Source organism: Mytilus edulis, chromosome 3, assembly GCF_963676685.1.
Source record: "Mytilus edulis chromosome 3, xbMytEdul2.2, whole genome shotgun sequence".
In the NCBI taxonomy this organism is placed as follows: domain Eukaryota; kingdom Metazoa; phylum Mollusca; class Bivalvia; order Mytilida; family Mytilidae; genus Mytilus; species Mytilus edulis.
Genome location: NC_092346.1, coordinates 34,368,431 through 34,388,746, shown reverse-complemented (window position 1 = coordinate 34,388,746; position 20,316 = coordinate 34,368,431). Strand labels below are relative to the sequence as shown.

Genomic DNA, 20,316 nt, shown 5'->3' with positions numbered 1-20,316 from the left:
AGTAAAAACACAAAAATACTGAACTCCGAGGAAAATTAAAAAAGGAAAGTCCAAAATCAAATGACAAAATCAAAAGTTCAAACACATCAAACGAATGGATAACAACTGTCATATTCCTGACTTGGTACAGGCATTTTCTGATGTAGAAAATGGTGGATTGAACCTGGTTTTATAGCTAGCTAATGGTTACATTGACTAGTTTTAGTTTAATTGTCATATAGTTATTAACGAAAATTTGTAAAAAGCGTGATTCCAGCAACTGTATGATATTTAAAAATTTGTTGTTTCTTTTAATACTGATATGTTCTGTATATACTCTATCACCAGAAAGCTGTACATGTTCAGCGAGCGGCGATCCACATTACAGGACTTTCGACGGACAAATATTACATTTCATGGGAACATGTAAATATACTTTGTCCCAATATGTTAATCCAAAAAGTACATGCAGATTCAATGTTCAAGTCAGAAATGAAAACAGAGGAAACAAACGTGTCTCATATACAAGATCTGTTCATGTAGTGGTCAGAAACACAAAGATTGACCTGTTGAAGAATAGAGTTGTCAAGGTAATATCTTAAAACTCAATATATCAAAGAATAGATAGAAAAAGAGTTAAATACGTACTCCTTTAAAAGGAAACATAAATGACCACGTACAACTAACAACGTAATGGGAAAAAAGCCTACCAAAGACAACTAAAAGACAAACAAGTTAACAAATCACTATAAGCATTGGTTGCATTGCTTGTATATCACATCCGCACGATTACCACTGGTTTTTGGATAGGGTTGTGTTGTTAAGTCTTTAGGTTTCTATGTTGTGTTTTATAAACTGTTGTTTTGCCATATCAAAATCTCTTTGGTATCTTTCAACTCTTTTTATACATTTTTACAAGACACAAATAGGCTGGACTAAAACGATACTAATTTGATAGACATAGGGCTGTTTGACTTGTTGCATGCATTTTTGTTAGTTGTATTTCCGTTGAACTAGCTGTCAATAACTGCATGTACTCATATATTTGTACGTATTGTCTTTTTTTGGGAGGATGTACGGGTTTTAATCATAGTTGAAGACAGTTAAGTTACAGATAGGTGCATTAATGTTATCTGGTTTTTGGTTGATAGTTGTGTTTTTCATTCCACATCTTATTTTAATTAACTTAGATACACCGAACATAACTTGCCTAGAACTCGCGGCACTTGGGAAACGTTCATAATCAAAACCTTTTACAAAACAGAGACGCGTAAAAAAGAGGCATAAGATACAAAGGGAACACTTAAACCTATAAGTGGACGTAACCAGACAATGCAAAGGCAAAAACAAGCCACAACAAACAAATAAAACCAGAAACACATAGATTAAGAAACATGACCTCCACTATAAACAGGGGATGGAACCAGATGCTTCTGTTCTTTATGCAAATATAAATTGGTAAAAAAATATCACTCGATGATATGACATTTTCTCAAAATTGCGCCATTAAAACTGACAACATGATAATCAGAACTTAACCATTGAAAGACCCTTTGTCCAGAAGCCTCCCTGTGGTCAGTTACCCTTTATCAAGTAAAGCATGATAGTAAACATTAGCTATTGAAAATCGGTATATACTCTGAGATTTGCGTTATCGGTATGTTGCTTTTTTAGGCTTTTCTACCTCTGGAATAGATTACCTTAGCTGTATTTGGCAAAACTTTTAGGAATGTTTGGTCCTCAATGCTCTTCAACTTTGTACTCTATTTTGCATTTTAAACATTCGAACGTCACTGATGAGTCTTTTTTAGACGAAACGCGCGTCTGGCGTAAATATAAAATTTTGATCCTGGTATCTATGATGAGTTTATTGCTATATAGAAATAAAAGTTCACATTTGAAACGCTAAATTCATCCCGTTTGTCTCAAAATTATTATAATCAGTCAGCTACTGAAAGTGTTATAATGTTAGATGTAAAGATTAAAATATGAATAGACGTAAGAGATCGATGAAATAAGTTGGGGCAATTTTAGTATAATTGACCATTAAAGGTAACAAAAGTAACTTCAATTGTTTTTGAATTATCATTGATATAGTCATAGTTATAAACTAACTGTTTACAAAACTTTTGAATGTTTGAAATACTAAGGCCTTTCTACCTCAGGAATAGATAACCTTAGTTGTATTTGGCAAAACGTTTAGGAATTTTGGTCCTCAATGCTCTTCAATTTCGTACTTTATGTGGCCTTTTAACTTTTTTGGATTCGAGCATCACTGATGAGTCTTTTGTAGACGAAACGCGCGTCTGGCGTATATATCCCACACAATTTATTCCTGGAATATATAATGAGTTTATTTACTTTGTAAAAATGGAAACCTCAACAAGAATGAATATATATTTTTGTTATATCACTAATTCATATGTTGTTTTATGGTTAACAATGCGTCAAAACAGGCATGACCTAGAACAAAACCACACAAACAGCCGTTATCATTCCTTCAATAAGTAACATAGTTCTATAATCAAATGCAAATATTATTCAATTTTTACGTTGTTTTTATGATTTGTAGGTGGATGGAGTTAAAAGATATCTACCATATAAAACTGGATATTTCAGTATTATAAACTCAGGACGTTATGTAAGACTGAAAACTACATGCAACGTCATTATTACATGGGACGGGAGAAGTGCAGCAACCATATCGGTACCAAGTCATTTAAGCCAGAATTTAATTGGCTTGTGTGGGAATTGTAATGGTATTAAAGATGATTTTAGGACAAAAGATGGTTTGGATGTGCGCACAAAACGGGACAAGTTTACGCTTATTGGTGAAAGTTACCTGATTAGAGAGGACAAGGACGAAAAGTAAGCATTCAAGTCGTATAATCATACATAAAGGAGATATGGGGTAAAGTCACTACATGTAGCAATCTAAGAAAAACATAAAAAAATCAGAACTTAACACAATAGCACGAAACAATAATGAATATCTACAAAGGAATATAAAGCTAACACCGTTGTCGGCCATGATAAATAATGTCCGAACAAACGTTTTCCATACATATATATATAATCTTTATAAATGCTTAATTGGTAGTAGAATATGTTTTCCCAATGACAGAAGAATACATGTAGACTAGATGAGACGAGATTTCAAAACATTTTGCTTCATCAAATGATTTTTCTTCGTTTTTTCTCTATGTTGTTTTCTCTTGTCTATTGTTTGCCATATTATTTGGTCATTGACGAATATACCATTGTGTATTACATGAATATTGAATATATTGATAGAATGTGGTGTATAGAATGCTATTTTCTATGCAAGTAATGGATTTAACTAGCTATAAAACCAGGAATTCTTCAAAATTTTCTACATAAGGAAATGCCTGTTCCAAGTCAGGGATATGACAGTTGTTTTCAATGTGTTTAATGAGTTTGAACTTTGATTTTTTCCATTCGTTTAATTGGCATGACCTTTGATTCTTCTGTTGGATAATGGATTTTTTTTTAAGTTTGGTACCTTTGTTATTTAACTTCTTTTTGTATAGATATTTCTTCATTGATTTCTTTTTTTTATAAATTATAAAAACTGTTATAAGTTTGTGTCTATGCCGACCTTTGTTTTTCAATTTAGGTGTGGTGTGTCAGCCCCACCGGATCCTTGTACGCCAACACTGAGAAACAAAGCGACAAGAAACACCGTATGTGGGCGGTTAAACCCAGCTAACTCTAGGAGCCCGTTTAGAGATTGCTCACAAGAAGACATGGCATTAGTTCAGGATATTTATGACAGTTGCATATATGACTATTGTGCATATAGTGACCAACCAGACATATTAAATACAGTTGTTTGTGAAGCTGCCGAAGGCCTTGAAGAAAGATGTGAAAACATGGGTTTTGATATATCATGGAGAACAAAACAGTTTTGTCGTGAGTATGCCATTCAAAATTTTTAATCAAGTGTATACTTAAAAGAAAAAAATGCTTTCAGAGCTAACTGTGAAAGGTGGTACAGAACTCTCTTCAAATCCGCTGAACGTTTTAATTACTTTCTATTCTGAGGACAGATTAAGCTTCTCAATGATAAAAATAAGTGTCACACTGGTGTATATCCAATTAAATTTCTCCGATAAAGTGTGTGGTTTCTGTTTTGTTTGGAATTTTTGAAAAAAAAGGGTCAAAATTAATGAAAACTGAACGAGCCAAATTAATTTTAATCAAGATGTTTTGTACCCCATCTTAATGATTCTTATGATTTCAGAAAAACTAGAAGCTTAACAATGCTTGTACACTAAAACATCATTAACGTTCAATTTTTAAATTTGTGTAAAATAAACCTATACAGTCATTTTATTTTTTAATACATAATAATCCGGCATGCATGATATTATGTCTGAATATGCGACTACCTTTATTTGTTTTAAATAGCTTTTACATGTGAAGACAATATGGAATACAGTAGCTCTGTAAGTGGATGCCCAGCCACATGCGTAGATTTAGATGCCCCCAAAACATGCAAACTACCACCATCAGAAGGATGTCAGTGTAAAAAGGGATTTGTACTCAGTGACAACACATGTATACCAAGAGCTCAGTGTGGTTGTAGGTTACCTACCGGTGACTACTATCCAGTAAGTTGATCAATTTATAACGCATAAAATATATAAAGCTAATAATTTGTGGGAATATATACTCATCAGACTGATAACTGTCACTGAATCAGTTGAAGGGTCAAACCAAGAAGCATTTACGAACCTAAATAGCGTGCTAAATAGGCTTGAACAGTTCATGTCTTAATGGTTTTGAATTTTCAACATTTTAAATGATATATTTTTATAAAACATAATATTTTTAACTTTATTATTATTTCAATTGAAAGACTTGTTACATTCATTTCGGTATGGAAGGCCATCATTTTTACAGCCTAATTTCGTAATTATAATCTATCGCGTAAAACATAAGACTAGAGAATTAAAAAACTGAAAAGATACACTCATATTCAGTTTCGTTTTAAAGTTGAAAATGCATGTAAATAACAATTTTGTCTTTTTGCAATCAGATTAATACAGAAATTACATCTAGAGATTGTCGGACGGTGTCCAAATGCGTGGCTAAAAAGGGTTACGCAAAAATGCAAATCATTAGACGGCAAAGATGTCACAGGAATGCACAATGTAAACTACTCAATGGCGTTTATGATTGTGCTTGCGAAGAAGGTTTCAAAGGAGATGGAATCAAAAATTGCAAAGGTATTGCTATTTTATAAGTCTTAAAAAACGTTTTAAAACACGGGTTTGGAAAATTATCCTTAATAACATAGCATAATAAAAGCATACAAGTTGTCACAAAATACTGCATCTCAATTAAAAAAAATTGACGTCATAATTAGAATTAATTATTGATAAAATAGTACTTGGGAGGCAAAATTCACGAAAAATTATTCCACAAGTATAAATACGTGTATTATTATGTGGCTAACCTTCGTTTTAATCAAGATTAAAGATAGTGTAAAGTAAGTTTAAATGGATAAGCTAACAAATAAAATTGAGAAAGGAAATGGGGAATGTGTCAAAGCGACAACAACCCGACCATAAAGTAGACAACAGCCGAAGGCCATCAATGGGTCTTCAATGTAGCGAGAAACTCCCGCACCCGTAGGCGTCCTTCAGCTAGCCCCTTAGAAAATATGTATACTAGTACAGTGATAATGGACGTCATACTAAACTCCGAATTATACACAAGAAACTAAAATTAAAAATCATACAAGACTAACAAAGGCCAGAGGCTCCTGACTTGGGACAGGCGCAAAACTGCGGCGGGGTTAAACATGTTTATGAGATCTCAACCCTCCCCCTATACCTCTAGCCAATGTAGAAAAGTAAACGCATAACAATACGTACATTAAAATTCAGTTCAAGAGAAGTCCGAGTCCGATGTCAGAAGATGTAAAAAAAGAAAATAAATAAAATGACAATAATACATAAATAACAACAGACTACTAGCAGTTAACTGACATGCCAGCTCCAGACCTCAATCAAACTGATTGAAAGATAATGTCTTCATCATATGAATATCAGGCACAATCCCTACCCTTAGGGGTTTAGTATCATACTATCATAAAATATATGAGAAGAACATAACCCGTGTCATGCCAACAACTGGTTTTTTTTAAATAAATGTGTTTAGTTCCGATGCAAAGACCCTATTAGTGAATCAATATTAATGTCAAAATATGCCATCTTTAATGACCTGACAACAGTATCGTAACTATATCCCTTCTTAATAAGTTTGTTTAAAGGTTTTTTAAGCTTTTGATGTGAATACTGACATTTTTGTGCTTTGTAAAGAATATTACCATAACAGATTGAATGTGAAATACCTGAACATATAAGATGTCTGCATGTTGAGTTATATTTACGAATTATTTCCTTATACCGATGATAAAATTAAGTAAATGTTTTGACTAGTTTGTGATATCGAAAACCCTGGTGTAATAATTTTTCAGTAATACATAAATTTCTCTCGCTAAAATCTAATACGTTGTTACATATATCAATCACTGAAATATACATTTTTGTCGAAACACAATCTTTTGATGCACTGCCAATTTTGGTTCTTTTTCTGATTTTTGAAGTTCAAAACAACTGAAGAAATCAAACATCATCTAATAACGATACGAATGAAAGACATACCTTATTTTACTGACTTGTGTAGGCATTTTTCAAAGAAAATGGTGGGTTAACTCTTGTTTTATCTCCAAACAGACACAACGACAATACTGTGGATTCATTAGTATTCGTTGGATACCAATTTTCGTGGATTTCGTGGGTAAAAGTGAACCACGAAATTAAATGTTCAACCAATGTCATATTTTATATAGGGTTGTATGCAGAAATTGGAAAAACCACGAAATTAAATATCAACGAACATGCAAGTTTACCTTAATCCACGAAAATTAGTACCCACGAACATAAATGATTCTACAGTAACTGATATTTATATCTCCTTAAGGTGGTATGGGAGTCTAAAATAAAAATGATAGAATTTGTTAATACTTTGCCAAAAACGTAGGATCTTTCAATATAAGGTCAAAAATATAATAAAAAATAAAATGTAGATCACCGCGCATTTTCTCAAGCTACAGGTTATGACAAAATGACATATTTTGTATGGATTATACAGGAAAAAACACCATTTTGTGATAAGAAACTAAACAAAATGATAGAAATTAGGAAAAGAAAGTTTTCAGACAATGCTTTGAGAATATAAAAAGAAAAGATTGGATCACCGTACGTTTTTTACGGCTAAAATACAAAATTCCATGTAGATTCATTCAGAAAATGCACTGTTTTAGAGTTACTTCCCCTTAAAATGCCAATTTAAAATCATTTAAAAAAAATAAAATATTTAAGAGTTATATTCTTATAAATTGGTTCTTTTAAATGAAAATTCACATTATATATATCTGCATTCCTGAATCAAATTTCGCTACCTTGATAGAAAATCTGGACCTCAGATTCTCCGTTTTTTACAATCCAAGATGGCAAAAGACACCCTTAATCAGGTAAATTATTTGATAAAAATAAAAATGACAATTCTTGTGATTTATACTTTGCAGATTTAAATAATAAAAATATCTGTATTCAAAGGGAAGCCAGAAACTGGTATAGAGAAAGTAATCTGTGAGGGCTTAAAAGGTAGAATATCATGTCCAAGGAAGAAAACGATACGAATTTTAGAGGCAACATATGGGAGAACTGACATGAGTACGTGTAAAGACCCAGGAGTGAAAACGACATCATGTTCCTCTAACAAACCTTTACCTATAATAAGAAAAAATTGTGATGGAATGAAATCATGCATGGTCTCATCAAATAACGGCTTGTACGGCGATCCTTGTGGTGGAACATACAAATACGTTACTGTTCGATACGTCTGTGAAGGTATTTCTTAAACTGTTTAGAATGCACATAGTCACATTTATCAAGATAATTTGGCAATGTGCTTCGTGTGTCTTGATATTTATTTTTATTTCAGTTTGTGTTTATACAAAAAAGTGGCAAAAGATACTAGGGTGACATTTATAACTGAAAGATAAATTTGCAAATGCATGAGGAAAAAACTAGAAACAAGAGACAGCCAAAAACCCAAAACAAATGCAATTGTCATATGATTTGATAAACTTTTGGCAAACTTTATTTAAATCTAAGAAAATATTAATAAAAAAATCATTGGGAGCGTAAATCAATTTATTGAAATCGGTTATTGATTACTTTTTACTTAAACTAACTTTAAAACAATCATCTATGAAAATGAGAAGTGATTAGTTATAATGAAAAAAAAACCACTTGATTCTCCCTGAATAAAGAAGTACATAGTATAAAGTAAAATCACAAAAATACTGAACTCAGAGGAAAATCCAATCGGAAAGTCCATAATCACATGGGAAATTCAAATGACAAAAAACATAAAAAACGTGACAAGAACTGAAATTAATCTACACGATCATCCGTTTAGACTATAATGTATATGTTTAACAGTAGCCAAGTGTTGAAGGTTACTAAAGTGTAAAGATAATATTTCCTAACTGAATTATATAGAAAGATAACAGATTTGATAGGAAATGATTTTTTTCGACGAGAGTAAAAAAACCATTCGCTAGGGAATATACAAACTAACGTCGAATATTTGAATAAAATATATGCATAACATTTTTACTCTAATCATTAGCTATTATTAGTTATTACTTTCAATATACATGTAGATTAATTTCATTTAACAGAAGTTTTATAGACGTTTTAAATATGTATAGTAACTGAAAAGTAATTATGTTTTCAATAGCAACGGGACCAAAATGTGGATCAAGTGTTTGTCATCCAGATGCCAAATGTCACAGAGGTCGATGTGTATGCAGAAAAGGATTTGTCGGAGACGGTGTAAATAGTTGCACAGGTATACAATTTATTATTTTATATATTTAGTAGAACAGATAGTCAAGGAAAAGGAAGTGCTTAACCATTCAATCTTTTTTTGTGGCGTTAAATGTAAATAAAGTCAAGAACTGCATATAAATACCATATTGTATTGTAACTAAATAGAAATTAAAGATGCAGTAATACGTCAGTCTTATTAAATAAAATGTATTAAAAAAAACTGTTATGGTGAGTTCCTTTCCGTAAGGTTACACAAAATATTTTTTTTTGACACAGTTATTTTATTCTTAAAGCGTATAAAGTAAGACAAACCAATTGAGGAACGTTCATATTTTCAAAACTCGTTAAAAGGCACAAATGTAGAATACCGTAAACACAAATTGCCAATGCGTTGGTGCCATGATTGAAATTATATATATGTATAATGATTGGTGTGATTATGAATAATGCACTTGAATTTATATCAAGGCATAGCTCCCGCATATAAAATAATCTCTTTTTTTAATTTAAAGCATGCCACCTTAATGAACTTGTAAATACAAGTAAACGAAACATAGGATAACAAAATACAATGTACGACCGACCTGAAACTCATTTTCAATGAAGTAACTGGTTTTCTGTATAATAATGTATAGTATTAATGTAATGAAGTAACAGAATATTTTTTAAAATTTTTGTTTTTGACTTTGACTACAGGAACCTGTACCTGTATTGCTAGTGGAGATCCACATTATAAGAGTTTTGATGGACAAGTCATTCACTTTATGGGAATATGTACTTATACCATGGTCAAATCAACATCCAATGACAAATGTGGTGGTTTTGAAGTTCAAGTGCAGAATGAACACCGTGGTGCTAACACAAAAGTCTCATATACACAATATGTTTTGGTCAGGTTAGCAGATGCTACAATTCGGCTAGATAAAAAGAACGTCGTATTTGTAAGTAACTGATTTTTAAGGAACATGAAAAACGGTTTACTTTAAAACGTTTGAATAGCTTATATTGTCACTTTATGTCTATTCGGTCATGGAATTAAACCAAATATAGATAATATGATTTAGAATGTTAAGTTTTGGTTTTCATGTACATGCATAAAGTCAACAGTAGTATACTGTTGTTCGAAAGTCATAAATCGATTGAGAGAAAACAAATCCGGGTTACAAACTAAAACCGAGGGAAACACATCAACTATAAGAGGAAAAGGACGAAACAACAGACACACTAAAGTGAAACAAAAGACCAAACGCTAATGTAACACACACATAAACGAACTATCAAATAACAACTGCCATTTTCCTTACTTGGAACAGAACATTTTAAAAAGGACAACATTACAAAACATGACTACAGTACAAAAATTTGTAAGAACATTCAGGACAGAGAAATACACCAATAAACAATACAATAATACAATTCGACATGGTAATATACAAAAGTATCAGTCTTATACTTTAATACGCCAGACGCGCGTTTTATCTACATAAGACTCATCAGTGACGCTCAGATCAAAATAATCCGAATCAACTTTTGGACAAAACAAAGTAACTGTATTAAAATTCAATTCGATAATAAATAGAAGACAAAACACATCATACTTTGCATTTTTCAGTATAACTCTTGACTGTAAACGGTGACAGATCACTGTCACAATCAAACTTCGCAAGTTTGTTATGCTACACGCCATTTTGTTAAACTTCGAATAGATTCAGTTCAGATAAATTAAGAGACTCAACTCATCAACCGTATATGTTAGATCCGCTATAATTGATTTGCATATTTAGATATAGGAAGATGTGGTATGAATGCCAATGAGACAACTCTCTATGCAAGAGATAATTTATAAAAGTAAATCATTATAGGTCAAGGTACGGCTTTTAACACGGAACCATTGGATCACACCGAACAGCAAGCTATAAAGGGTCCCAAAAAATACTAGTGTAAAACAATTCAAACGGGAAAACCAAAGGTCTAATTTATATAAAAACGGGAAACGAGAAACACGTATGATTTAAACAAACAGACGACAACTACTGTTCCTCAGATAGTTTATTATCAATGATATTATGATATTATGTTACAACTTGAATAAGAATCGTTCATATATAGTTTATTTCAAAAAAACGTTATTTTTAAGGTAACCCAAGATAATCTTCTTAAACAATAATAACATTGACACTACCAATGTCTATTGCATCAGATCCGCATTCAACATTTAATATTTCTCCAGCGATTCTCGCAGCCAAACAAATGAAATACAACACCAAATATAAAACGACCTGACAAAACCTAAACAAGTGGGTTTTTTTCACGACAGTACCGAATTATTTGCTACATGACTGTTTTTACATTTCAAGACTAATATATGATCAATATAGTATTAAGTAATAACAATGAAGGTACCAACATCAGATGCACATTTCTAAAATAAGTGTCTCTTCATGGATCTCATAAGAATGTGATCTGTTGGGACATGTAAATGATTTCTTCGTTGTTGGTTTTTTTGTTGATATTACTCTTGCTAGTCATATTTTTATAATGTTATAATGTTTCTATGTATTAATAGGTTAATGACGTTCAAGTTTATACTCCATACTCTTGTACAAACTTTGAAATTACCACTTCCGGTAGATATGTACGGCTGCAAACAAAATGTAACATATTGATTATATGGAATGGTGCCGGTACCGTGGCAGTATCTGTTCCAAAGAGTTATTCGGGAATTGTCTCTGGACTTTGCGGTGATTGTAACGGCAAGAAAGACGATTTCAGAACAGCAACTGGCGAGGATGTTAGTCTCAAAAAAGACAAATTCGAACTAATTGGACAAAGCTATACAGTACCAGGAATCTATGAGACAAAGGATAAAAAGTAAGTCAATGCAATAGTAACAATTTAGCATTTAATTTGCAAAGTGCTCTATACTGGTGTATAGGAGAAACGTAAATGCAACTTACCCATTTTATAAAAGCTCAATATTAATTTCTATTCTCTTTTGTCTATTTTAAATGTGGTAAAACATGAAAATACACTTTTATTATCTATGATGAGTTTTTTTTACTGGGTATTGATATGATGAAAGAGAGCAAAAACTTTAAATTGAAACCGATAATGCCATGTTAAACATTAGAAACGAAGAAAGAACAAACAATATTATAAACAACATAACATGGAATAGAAAAGACATACTGCACAGGCTAAACTTGACTTTTATGTATACCATATTGACATGCAGCTAAATGGTTTTAGCATGAATTTATTTATCTTCCTTGTTATTTTAGATGTATCCTTTTGTCGTATTACGGATGTATTTAAGCGAAACTTAAAATACACATTCTATTAGACAGAAGAGCCCTTGTTAAGGAACAAAATAAACTTAGAATATTGACAGGTTATGGGGCTCCTTTTCGAGACATTTGATTAAAAAATGTGAGAAAAAGGCTGACTCGGACTTGTACATTATACTTGGGTAAATGACCTTTTATTAGCTATTGAAGTCTTATATGCTAAGGAAATATGTAATGGGACCGAATGAAAAAAAAGCTTTCCCTGTATCGCAGGAAAACAGCATGGAGTCCGAACATATGAAAACAAATTCCGAAAACCTGACATAAGTACGGGTACTTGAACGTTCTTTTGTTTTTTTGTATTATATTTAATCAAAATGAGAGTTAATCATGTTAATAATATTTTAACTAATGAGTGATCGAATGCTATTGCAGGTGCGTTGTTGGTCCTGTACTAGAAGATCCATGTTCTACAGAAGAGTCTAAAAAAGCTGCTAGCGACAAATACTGTGGTCTATTGAATCCTAAAAATTACAAAAGTCCATTCATGTCTTGTGCGAAAAAAGATATGGATATGGCCAACAATTTATATGAATCCTGTTTATATGATTACTGTAGTCTAGCAGGATCACCGGAACTCGAACGATTCATTTGTGAATCTTTGGAGGGTTACGAAGAACAATGCGAAGATATGGGATTATCAATAACTTGGCGAAGAAAAGATTTTTGTCGTATGTAAACGATTTACTAATAATTGAATACTATGTTCGTTTCTTGATCTCAATGTACGGATTACTACATATTTACCTGAATTCGATAGTGGATATAATTTTTAATGAAGTTACAAAAAATGATGTGAAACTTTATTTTCTATCAGAAAGTAATGGCTAAATCGAACGCCGAAATAAACTTTTAAAAGTTTTGCCAGTCGGTGTGGAATAGTCTTATGATAAAATCAAACTTTGATTCTGAAATGCCTGAATTTATATGGAACATTTAAATACATTTGTACCCATTTTCCATTTTTAGCACTCACATGTCCAGAGAATATGGAATATAGTAGTTCTGGCAGTGGATGTCCAGCAACTTGCGTTGACCCAGATGCTCCACTTACATGCAGATTACCAAATACTGAAGGCTGTCAATGTAAAGCAGGATTTCTTCTTAGTGGAAATGAATGTGTGCCTAAAGAACAATGTGGGTGTCGCGGACCAGAGGGAGAATACTATCCCGTATGTAAACATATACATACAATGTATATACATAGTTTCTCGTACTATGAACAACAAAATTAGTTATTTTGTAAAAAATATTTCCATTCTCCATTTACACTGTATACCTTACAACAAAATAATGTTCTTTTGCCTGTGTACATTATTCTTTTTTGCGAAAATTTTGTTTGTTTAAAGTTACATGTATGGTTGACTCTCTAGAATAATTGAACATATCATAGCGGTATACTATTGTTGCTTTTATAAATTCATCCCTTATTTATTTGATTTGTATTTAAATTGTGTCATAGAACAATTTGATTCGTTCAGTGTAATTATGTTCACTTGTGTTAAAAAAAGATATAAGAAGATGTGGAATGAGTGTCAAAAAGACAACTCTTTATCCAAGTCACAACTTGTAAATAATAAACTATTATCATGATTTTAGGTCAAAGTACTGCCTTAAACGCAAAGCATTGGCTTTCATCGATTAGCAAGTTATTTATTTGAACATTTAAAATTGAAAAATGAACGGTAAAATATGTAGAATAAATCGGGAAGCGAGAAACACTTATGAACCAAATCAACACACGACAACCACTTTATAATATGTTATATATATGTATATCGATTCGTTCTTGATAAAGACAAATAATTTTTATTAATACGAGCTGCGTCTGAAAGAAACCGACCATATGCAAATGAATAATAATACATCTGTTATCTTATTTCGTATTTGAAAAATACGAAATAAGATAAAAGTCTTAAACACATACATGTATATGTGTACCTTCATAATGTTGATAACTATTTCAAGTAGGTCAAAGGCAGTTGTATAGATGGCCTTAGTATCAAAACGTGAGTAAGATTCAAAACCGTAACATACTAATTATGACTAAATCTGCATTGGTTATGACTTGGACGCTCAGTCTGATTGTGTCTTTTGACGAAACTGTCTCATATGAATATACTCAACATTTTGTGAAAATTCAGAGATACGTCTAAGTTTTGAAAAATAAAATATTGTTACGATTAGAGTGATATATAATTTTCTTTCAAATTCATTCAGATTTTCTTGTAGTCCATTGATTTAATCATTTTTTTTTCTCAGCTTGGAAAGCAATTTACTTCATCAGACTGCACTATTGTAACCAAATGTTCCAGTGAAAACGGGAAACCGAATTTGACAGTTGTTAAAAATCAACTTTGTCATCAAAATGCTAAATGTCGTCTTAGACGAGGTCAATATAGATGTATCTGTAAAAGGAAATTCAAGGGAAATGGTGTGGATGTATGCACTCGTAAGTATATTCAAATATGTAAGTTCACATTTTCTAACGGCTCAACTTTATATAAAAAAGAAGATGTGGTATGATTACCAATTAGACAACTCTCCATAAGAGACCAAAATGACACACAAATTAACAACTATAGACCTTCAACAATCAGCAAAGTCCATACCGCATAGTCGGCTATAAGTTAAGCCCGCCTCCCCTCATGCAAATAACATAAATACCAGGATTGAATTTGTGTGTAGACGCACGTGTCGTCTAAAAAGGACTTATCAGTGACGCTCGAATAAAGTTAAAAAGACCAAATAATGAAGTTGAAAAGCATTGAGGACTAAAATTTTCCAAAATGTGTTGTTTCTACAGCTAAGGTTGTCTATTTCTGGGTTAGCAAACCAAAAGTTGATCTTAGAGGAATGTGTTTATTTTTTTAGATCCTAAGGGTTCTACGCTTGCTGGTTTTTAAATGATTAATTTGAACCTTCCTGATGAGGATAAATTATGAAACGTACTTTGAACGCACAAAATGTATCAAAAATAAATGTCTTTTGCCGGTTAATAACATTACTTAACATTCGATATATCAGAGCCTTATTAAACTTGATAATTGTTTGCTGAAGCAAGGTAAACACGACAAATATAAAATAATCTACTTTATACTTTTACAGAGATAATTAATGTTAAAACTAAGCCGAAGGGCTGCCTGATGAGTAGTGCACATACAGAATAAATGTGTTCAATATACCATAGTATTTTAATCTCCGGATCAAATGTTTCCTTAAAAATTTGCTTGTGTTTAAATATTACCAATCGCGGGAATCATACATTCAGCCAACAGTAGTTGTTAGATATTGATCATAATAAAATGAGACAAATCAAGAAGCAAACTTGGGAATTCGCATATACTTCCAAAGAACTGAGGCTAGTTGACAGAAAAATACATGGAATTGCCAAATTTACTGTCAATTGTATATATTATAAAAAATCTGAAATCAAGTATTAATCGGAAGTTTATGTGTCATAAGAATAGTGAAGTTGTTTGAGCACAATTAGTACAAGAGGTCATAAGCAACATACATTTTCCAAATCAATCAACCAAGTTTTGATAGCTTCTTACTACACATTAATTTCAAAAGTATCCTCTTTTTTCCCTGTTTTTATTGCAAAACTTTTTGAAAAAAATATTTTTCTGCGGGGAGGGTGTAGGCCTTTGATAGTTTTCTTCCCTTACCAGATTGTAGAAAATTATTTGCGCTCAATAAAAACTTCCTATTATGTTTGTAGCTAAATGTAACCGAAAGTGTAAAATCAATGAAAGGTGTGTCAAAGGAAAATGCAGATGCAAGAAAGGTTCAGTCAGAACAAAACTGGGAGTATGCACGAGTAAGTATCTCAACATATGATAAATGTTACAAGCTGTATCTAATTAGTACATATAAAAATAAATGAAGAATGTCGCAGGTAGGTTAATGCTGTTCTTGAGTAAATCGGCTATTTAGTCATATAAAAATCAATGAAATTTGAAATTATTTAGATTTTAGTCTAGAAACTTTCTTACCCAGAACTTATTTTCATCATCCATAATATCACCCAAAGTTTTAATTTCTGGTGTCTCAGAAACCCCACCTGGTTACCATGGTAACGGTCAGCATTCAAAGATGGCGTTTGAACGTCCAACTTCAAGAGCCTGGCGCACCCCAAAGAACTAGACAAATGAATGAAAATAAAGTTGTATTTGGTTGACAAAGATGTTATCATTCCCGTAACAGCTGTTTCTTTCTTTAAATGTGCCCTTTTATAATAAAAAAAAAACAACAGAAGTGACATATAATCAAACCGTGGCCACACCAAAAGTCAACTATCTTGTCATTTTTTTTAAATGTTGTAATCATTTTAAAAACAAGAAACAGCAATCTTGGTATTCATGGGATTTCTAAAAATAAATATGCCAAGTTTTAAAGAGATCAATAAATTTTAACGGGGTGTGTCAATGCGATCCTTATAGATAAATGATATTCAAGTCCTTACGCGGTGACATTTAAACACTGAATTGATTCAGATCGATTTTTCCCCTTTTCGGTGTAAAAATACCGGGAAAGAAATAATCGATATTTTGATAGATTATGACACTTGTGACATTAAAGATATAAAATAGTATTATTTTTTAAAATTTTTACTCTTGAGGTGTTAATGCATCTTTAAAGTATCACCGTGCATACATAGAGAAAAAAGGGGGGATGCGCTAACGTTATACTTTGTATTAAAGAGCTTTCGTAACCCAATGTTCCTTTCTAACTGACCAATTCGGAAAAACCTGGTCTATTTTTAGATAGATTTCCATATGTCATTTGCTTAATGTACTTTGAATGGGTATCGCCAAAGTTAAAGTTCAAATTAAAGTTCGAGTGGTTATTTAGAATTATTTGGTATAAAAAAGGGGATCGGCAGACAATAATAATAAAAAAATACTAAAATGTTTACAGTATTTCGGATTTCGGACATAATTGGGATATCCCCAAACCACTTGGTCCTGTTATTTCATCCGAAGTTCTCAAATAGAAGCAGTATTATAATAAATTTGTAAAATATTCCTCGGAACGCTGTGTCTCGCCTGATATTGCTGCTTTCAGTTTAAAGCGTAATGTTGATCGGCCGTACATTCATCGGTCAAATTTAAAAAGGTTTTTTCTGTAGATGCTATTTCTTGATATTGAGGAACAACTTCTATACAAGTTTTAAAACACTTCATAGAGGTAATAAATTTATCATGTCAAAACAGTTTAATTCGGTTTTATTTAACTAAATCAAAACTGTATGGTTTTCAAAAATGAGCAAAACCCATACCCCATAGTAAGCTAAAAAGGTCCCGAAATGACGCCACTATCGACGACATTGTTGTGTCCAACTGTCGCTACAATTATGTCACAGGCTCGAAAAAATTAAAAGACTAATACTTTTAAAAGTGTTAACAAATGAGATAATTGAAATCAACTCACACTTAAGTTACAGGAAAATCGGGGATGGGGGGGGGGGGGGGGGGGGGGGGGGGGGCTCGGACTAAGCGACAAAGCATCAATACTATTAAATAAGAATTATCCGAATTTTGTTTAGCGTTAGAGTGAATGATCATTTGAAGATATATACGAATATCAATCTTTTATTTTTAATCAGTTGAATTCTCTGATCTACCTCGCATTAATTGAAAAAAAAACTTTTTTGAATATTAGTTTCACATGTTACGACGATCATGTTCCAGTTGTCGTAATTATAATACCGTCATCTTTTACTCGAATGTGAACTACCAAAAAAAAAAAATCAAATCACTCGCTTTGTTATTTCGCGAATAACACGACGTTTGCCACACGTTGAGCAGAATCTCCTTAGCTTTCTGGGGAACCCGAGATCCCCCGATGGATTAAAATTACCCAGTCATACCGATCTATTAAGATAGCCAATTGTTTTTTAAGTCACTGTACCTTTAGGGGTCATCCATAATTGTCAACCATTTTCCAAAGTGTACAAAACGTACACTTGGGGGGAGGGGGTTAAAAAATCAACATTTTTACCGTACGCTTTTTTTTTATTTCCGGAATTTATATCGTTTCCGTGAGAAAGTCGATTTATAAAATCGAGAATAGGCTTGGGTGTGTTTCTCTTCTTATTTTATCTTTATTATTTTCACTTGATGATATTGATTTCGATATCATAATTCTAATCAATCGGGATTGAACGATTAAAAGATCATATCATATGAAAACTAAATCTTTCAAAAATGTGAACTAGTAAAATTATTTAAACAAAAAGTTTGCAAGCATTTCTCAGTACCCCCGATTGTCAATTTCACCTGCTTTATTATTGATCGATACTAGTATCGTTTTACTCTGTTTAATAAACAAAATTGATGGAAACACTAAATTCTTTGAATGTTTTGATTTTGACAAGACGCCATTTTGTGAAAAGATTTTAAACTGGTCCTTCGATTAATTTCCTTGTAATGCATTCCAAAATAGTAAACCAGTAAACCGGAAGTAAACTTATTTTTCTTAGTATAAGCTTCTTTTAATTAGGAGCATCTCCATATGAAGTTTAACCTTAACTTAAAAAATATCCAATATATGTACACGTTACAGTATATATACATTAACGATAATAGTGCCATGAATGGTATATTTACAGGGACCTTTTAAATAGAAATACAGGCGGGAAATTTAAAAACTCAAAATGTTTTTAAAACATTACACTGTTATTGATTGCTGTCTTGAACTCTGATTCCATCAACAACTGTCAGTCCATACTTTACAAATGCAATATAACCATGTTTTTCCCTTTCTTTGATTCTAAGCATAATTTATGTGCCCTTTTGTTAATCTTTTGCATGCTCTAGGTGCCTTTTTTTATTAGAGTTACCATCATCAAGTTCCCACTGTGTGATACGGGAAACACTAATCTTTGTACTCTTTATTCTGACAAAACACAAGCATCACAGATAGATGTCATCAAATAAAACAGTCAGATATGTTTTAGTTTTTTTTCAATGCAAATTTCTATATTAAACTAAAATATAATAGACAGGATCTTCTTTTTATTAAGAATGACTGATTCTTCTCTTGAAATCTGAAAATGGTTGATGTACACTTTTTGAGGGAGGGTGGGGGGTCTGAAAAAGTGTACGTTTTGTACACTTTGGAAAATGGTTGACAATTATGGATGACCCCTTACCGCAACTGACAGTTGGGGGGCATAGTGTTTAACCTCTGTCCTTCCGTCCGACTGTTCGTCTCATTATGGGTATATAGTTATTCCGCATAACTCCTCCAACAGTTTGAAATCAAGGAAGTTTTCTCTTTACTGTATGTTTGTACATATATTAAAGGTGTGCTGCATGTGGTCAGGGTTTAATTTTTATTAATATATGCTCTCAGTTTGGGAGAAAGTTGAACTTTGCCAGTGTTGGGGAAATTGACTTGCATAAGTAGGGCGTTTCTAAATAACTTCTCCTACAGTTTGAATGCGAAGAATTTATCACTCTGCTGGCTGTTTGTACATGTATTGAAGGTGTGCATGTGGTCGGGTTTTTTCTTTTTATTCTTTTTCCCCTTTTGGGAGAAAAAATGAACTTTGTCATTTTGGAAGTATAAGCGCTTAAATGAGTGGAGTGTCTAGTTTACATCTTTTTATCGTGTTGTGCTGTTACGATGTATAGGTTAGGATTTATCGCTCACATACGTAAACCCCGCCACGTGCACTTTCTTTATGTACCTGCCCAGAGTCAGGAGCATGGAGTTCAATTGTTGTCTTTGTATACATATATGTGTCATATTTGTTTTTTTTTGTAAATTAGACCATTACCTTTTTCGTTTGATTTTTTTTTCACATAGTGCATGGTGGCCTTTTGTAGCTGACAATGCGGAGTGTTGAAGGCTGTACGGTTGCCTATTCCTATATACCTTAAAAACCATTCTGAGACAAGTGCCTGTGTTGCCTATACATGTATATGATTTCTAACATCCACTGCATTTAAACTGGTGGATAGTTTTCTCATTGGCAATCACATCATATCTTACTTTATTTCAACTCCTATGTTGCGTTTTGTATACTGTAACATTGATTATTT

At 32.3% G+C, this 20,316-nt stretch overlaps 1 protein-coding gene across 1 annotated transcript in view; it reads left to right on the top strand.

The window, feature by feature from the left end:
- The window catches only part of LOC139516285 (zonadhesin-like), a 119,336-nt gene that overhangs the window by 22,111 nt on the left and 76,909 nt on the right, over window positions 1-20,316 (top strand). The window contains exons 23-35 of the mRNA XM_071306290.1: window positions 328-569; window positions 2,552-2,847; window positions 3,617-3,912; window positions 4,411-4,613; window positions 5,042-5,231; window positions 7,632-7,925; window positions 8,824-8,934; window positions 9,612-9,856; window positions 11,482-11,786; window positions 12,638-12,933; window positions 13,232-13,434; window positions 14,525-14,714; window positions 15,987-16,085. Coding sequence (XP_071162391.1) covers window positions 328-569; window positions 2,552-2,847; window positions 3,617-3,912; window positions 4,411-4,613; window positions 5,042-5,231; window positions 7,632-7,925; window positions 8,824-8,934; window positions 9,612-9,856; window positions 11,482-11,786; window positions 12,638-12,933; window positions 13,232-13,434; window positions 14,525-14,714; window positions 15,987-16,085 — 2,970 coding nt within the window. The remainder of the gene's footprint in view (window positions 1-327; window positions 570-2,551; window positions 2,848-3,616; window positions 3,913-4,410; window positions 4,614-5,041; window positions 5,232-7,631; window positions 7,926-8,823; window positions 8,935-9,611; window positions 9,857-11,481; window positions 11,787-12,637; window positions 12,934-13,231; window positions 13,435-14,524; window positions 14,715-15,986; window positions 16,086-20,316) is intronic.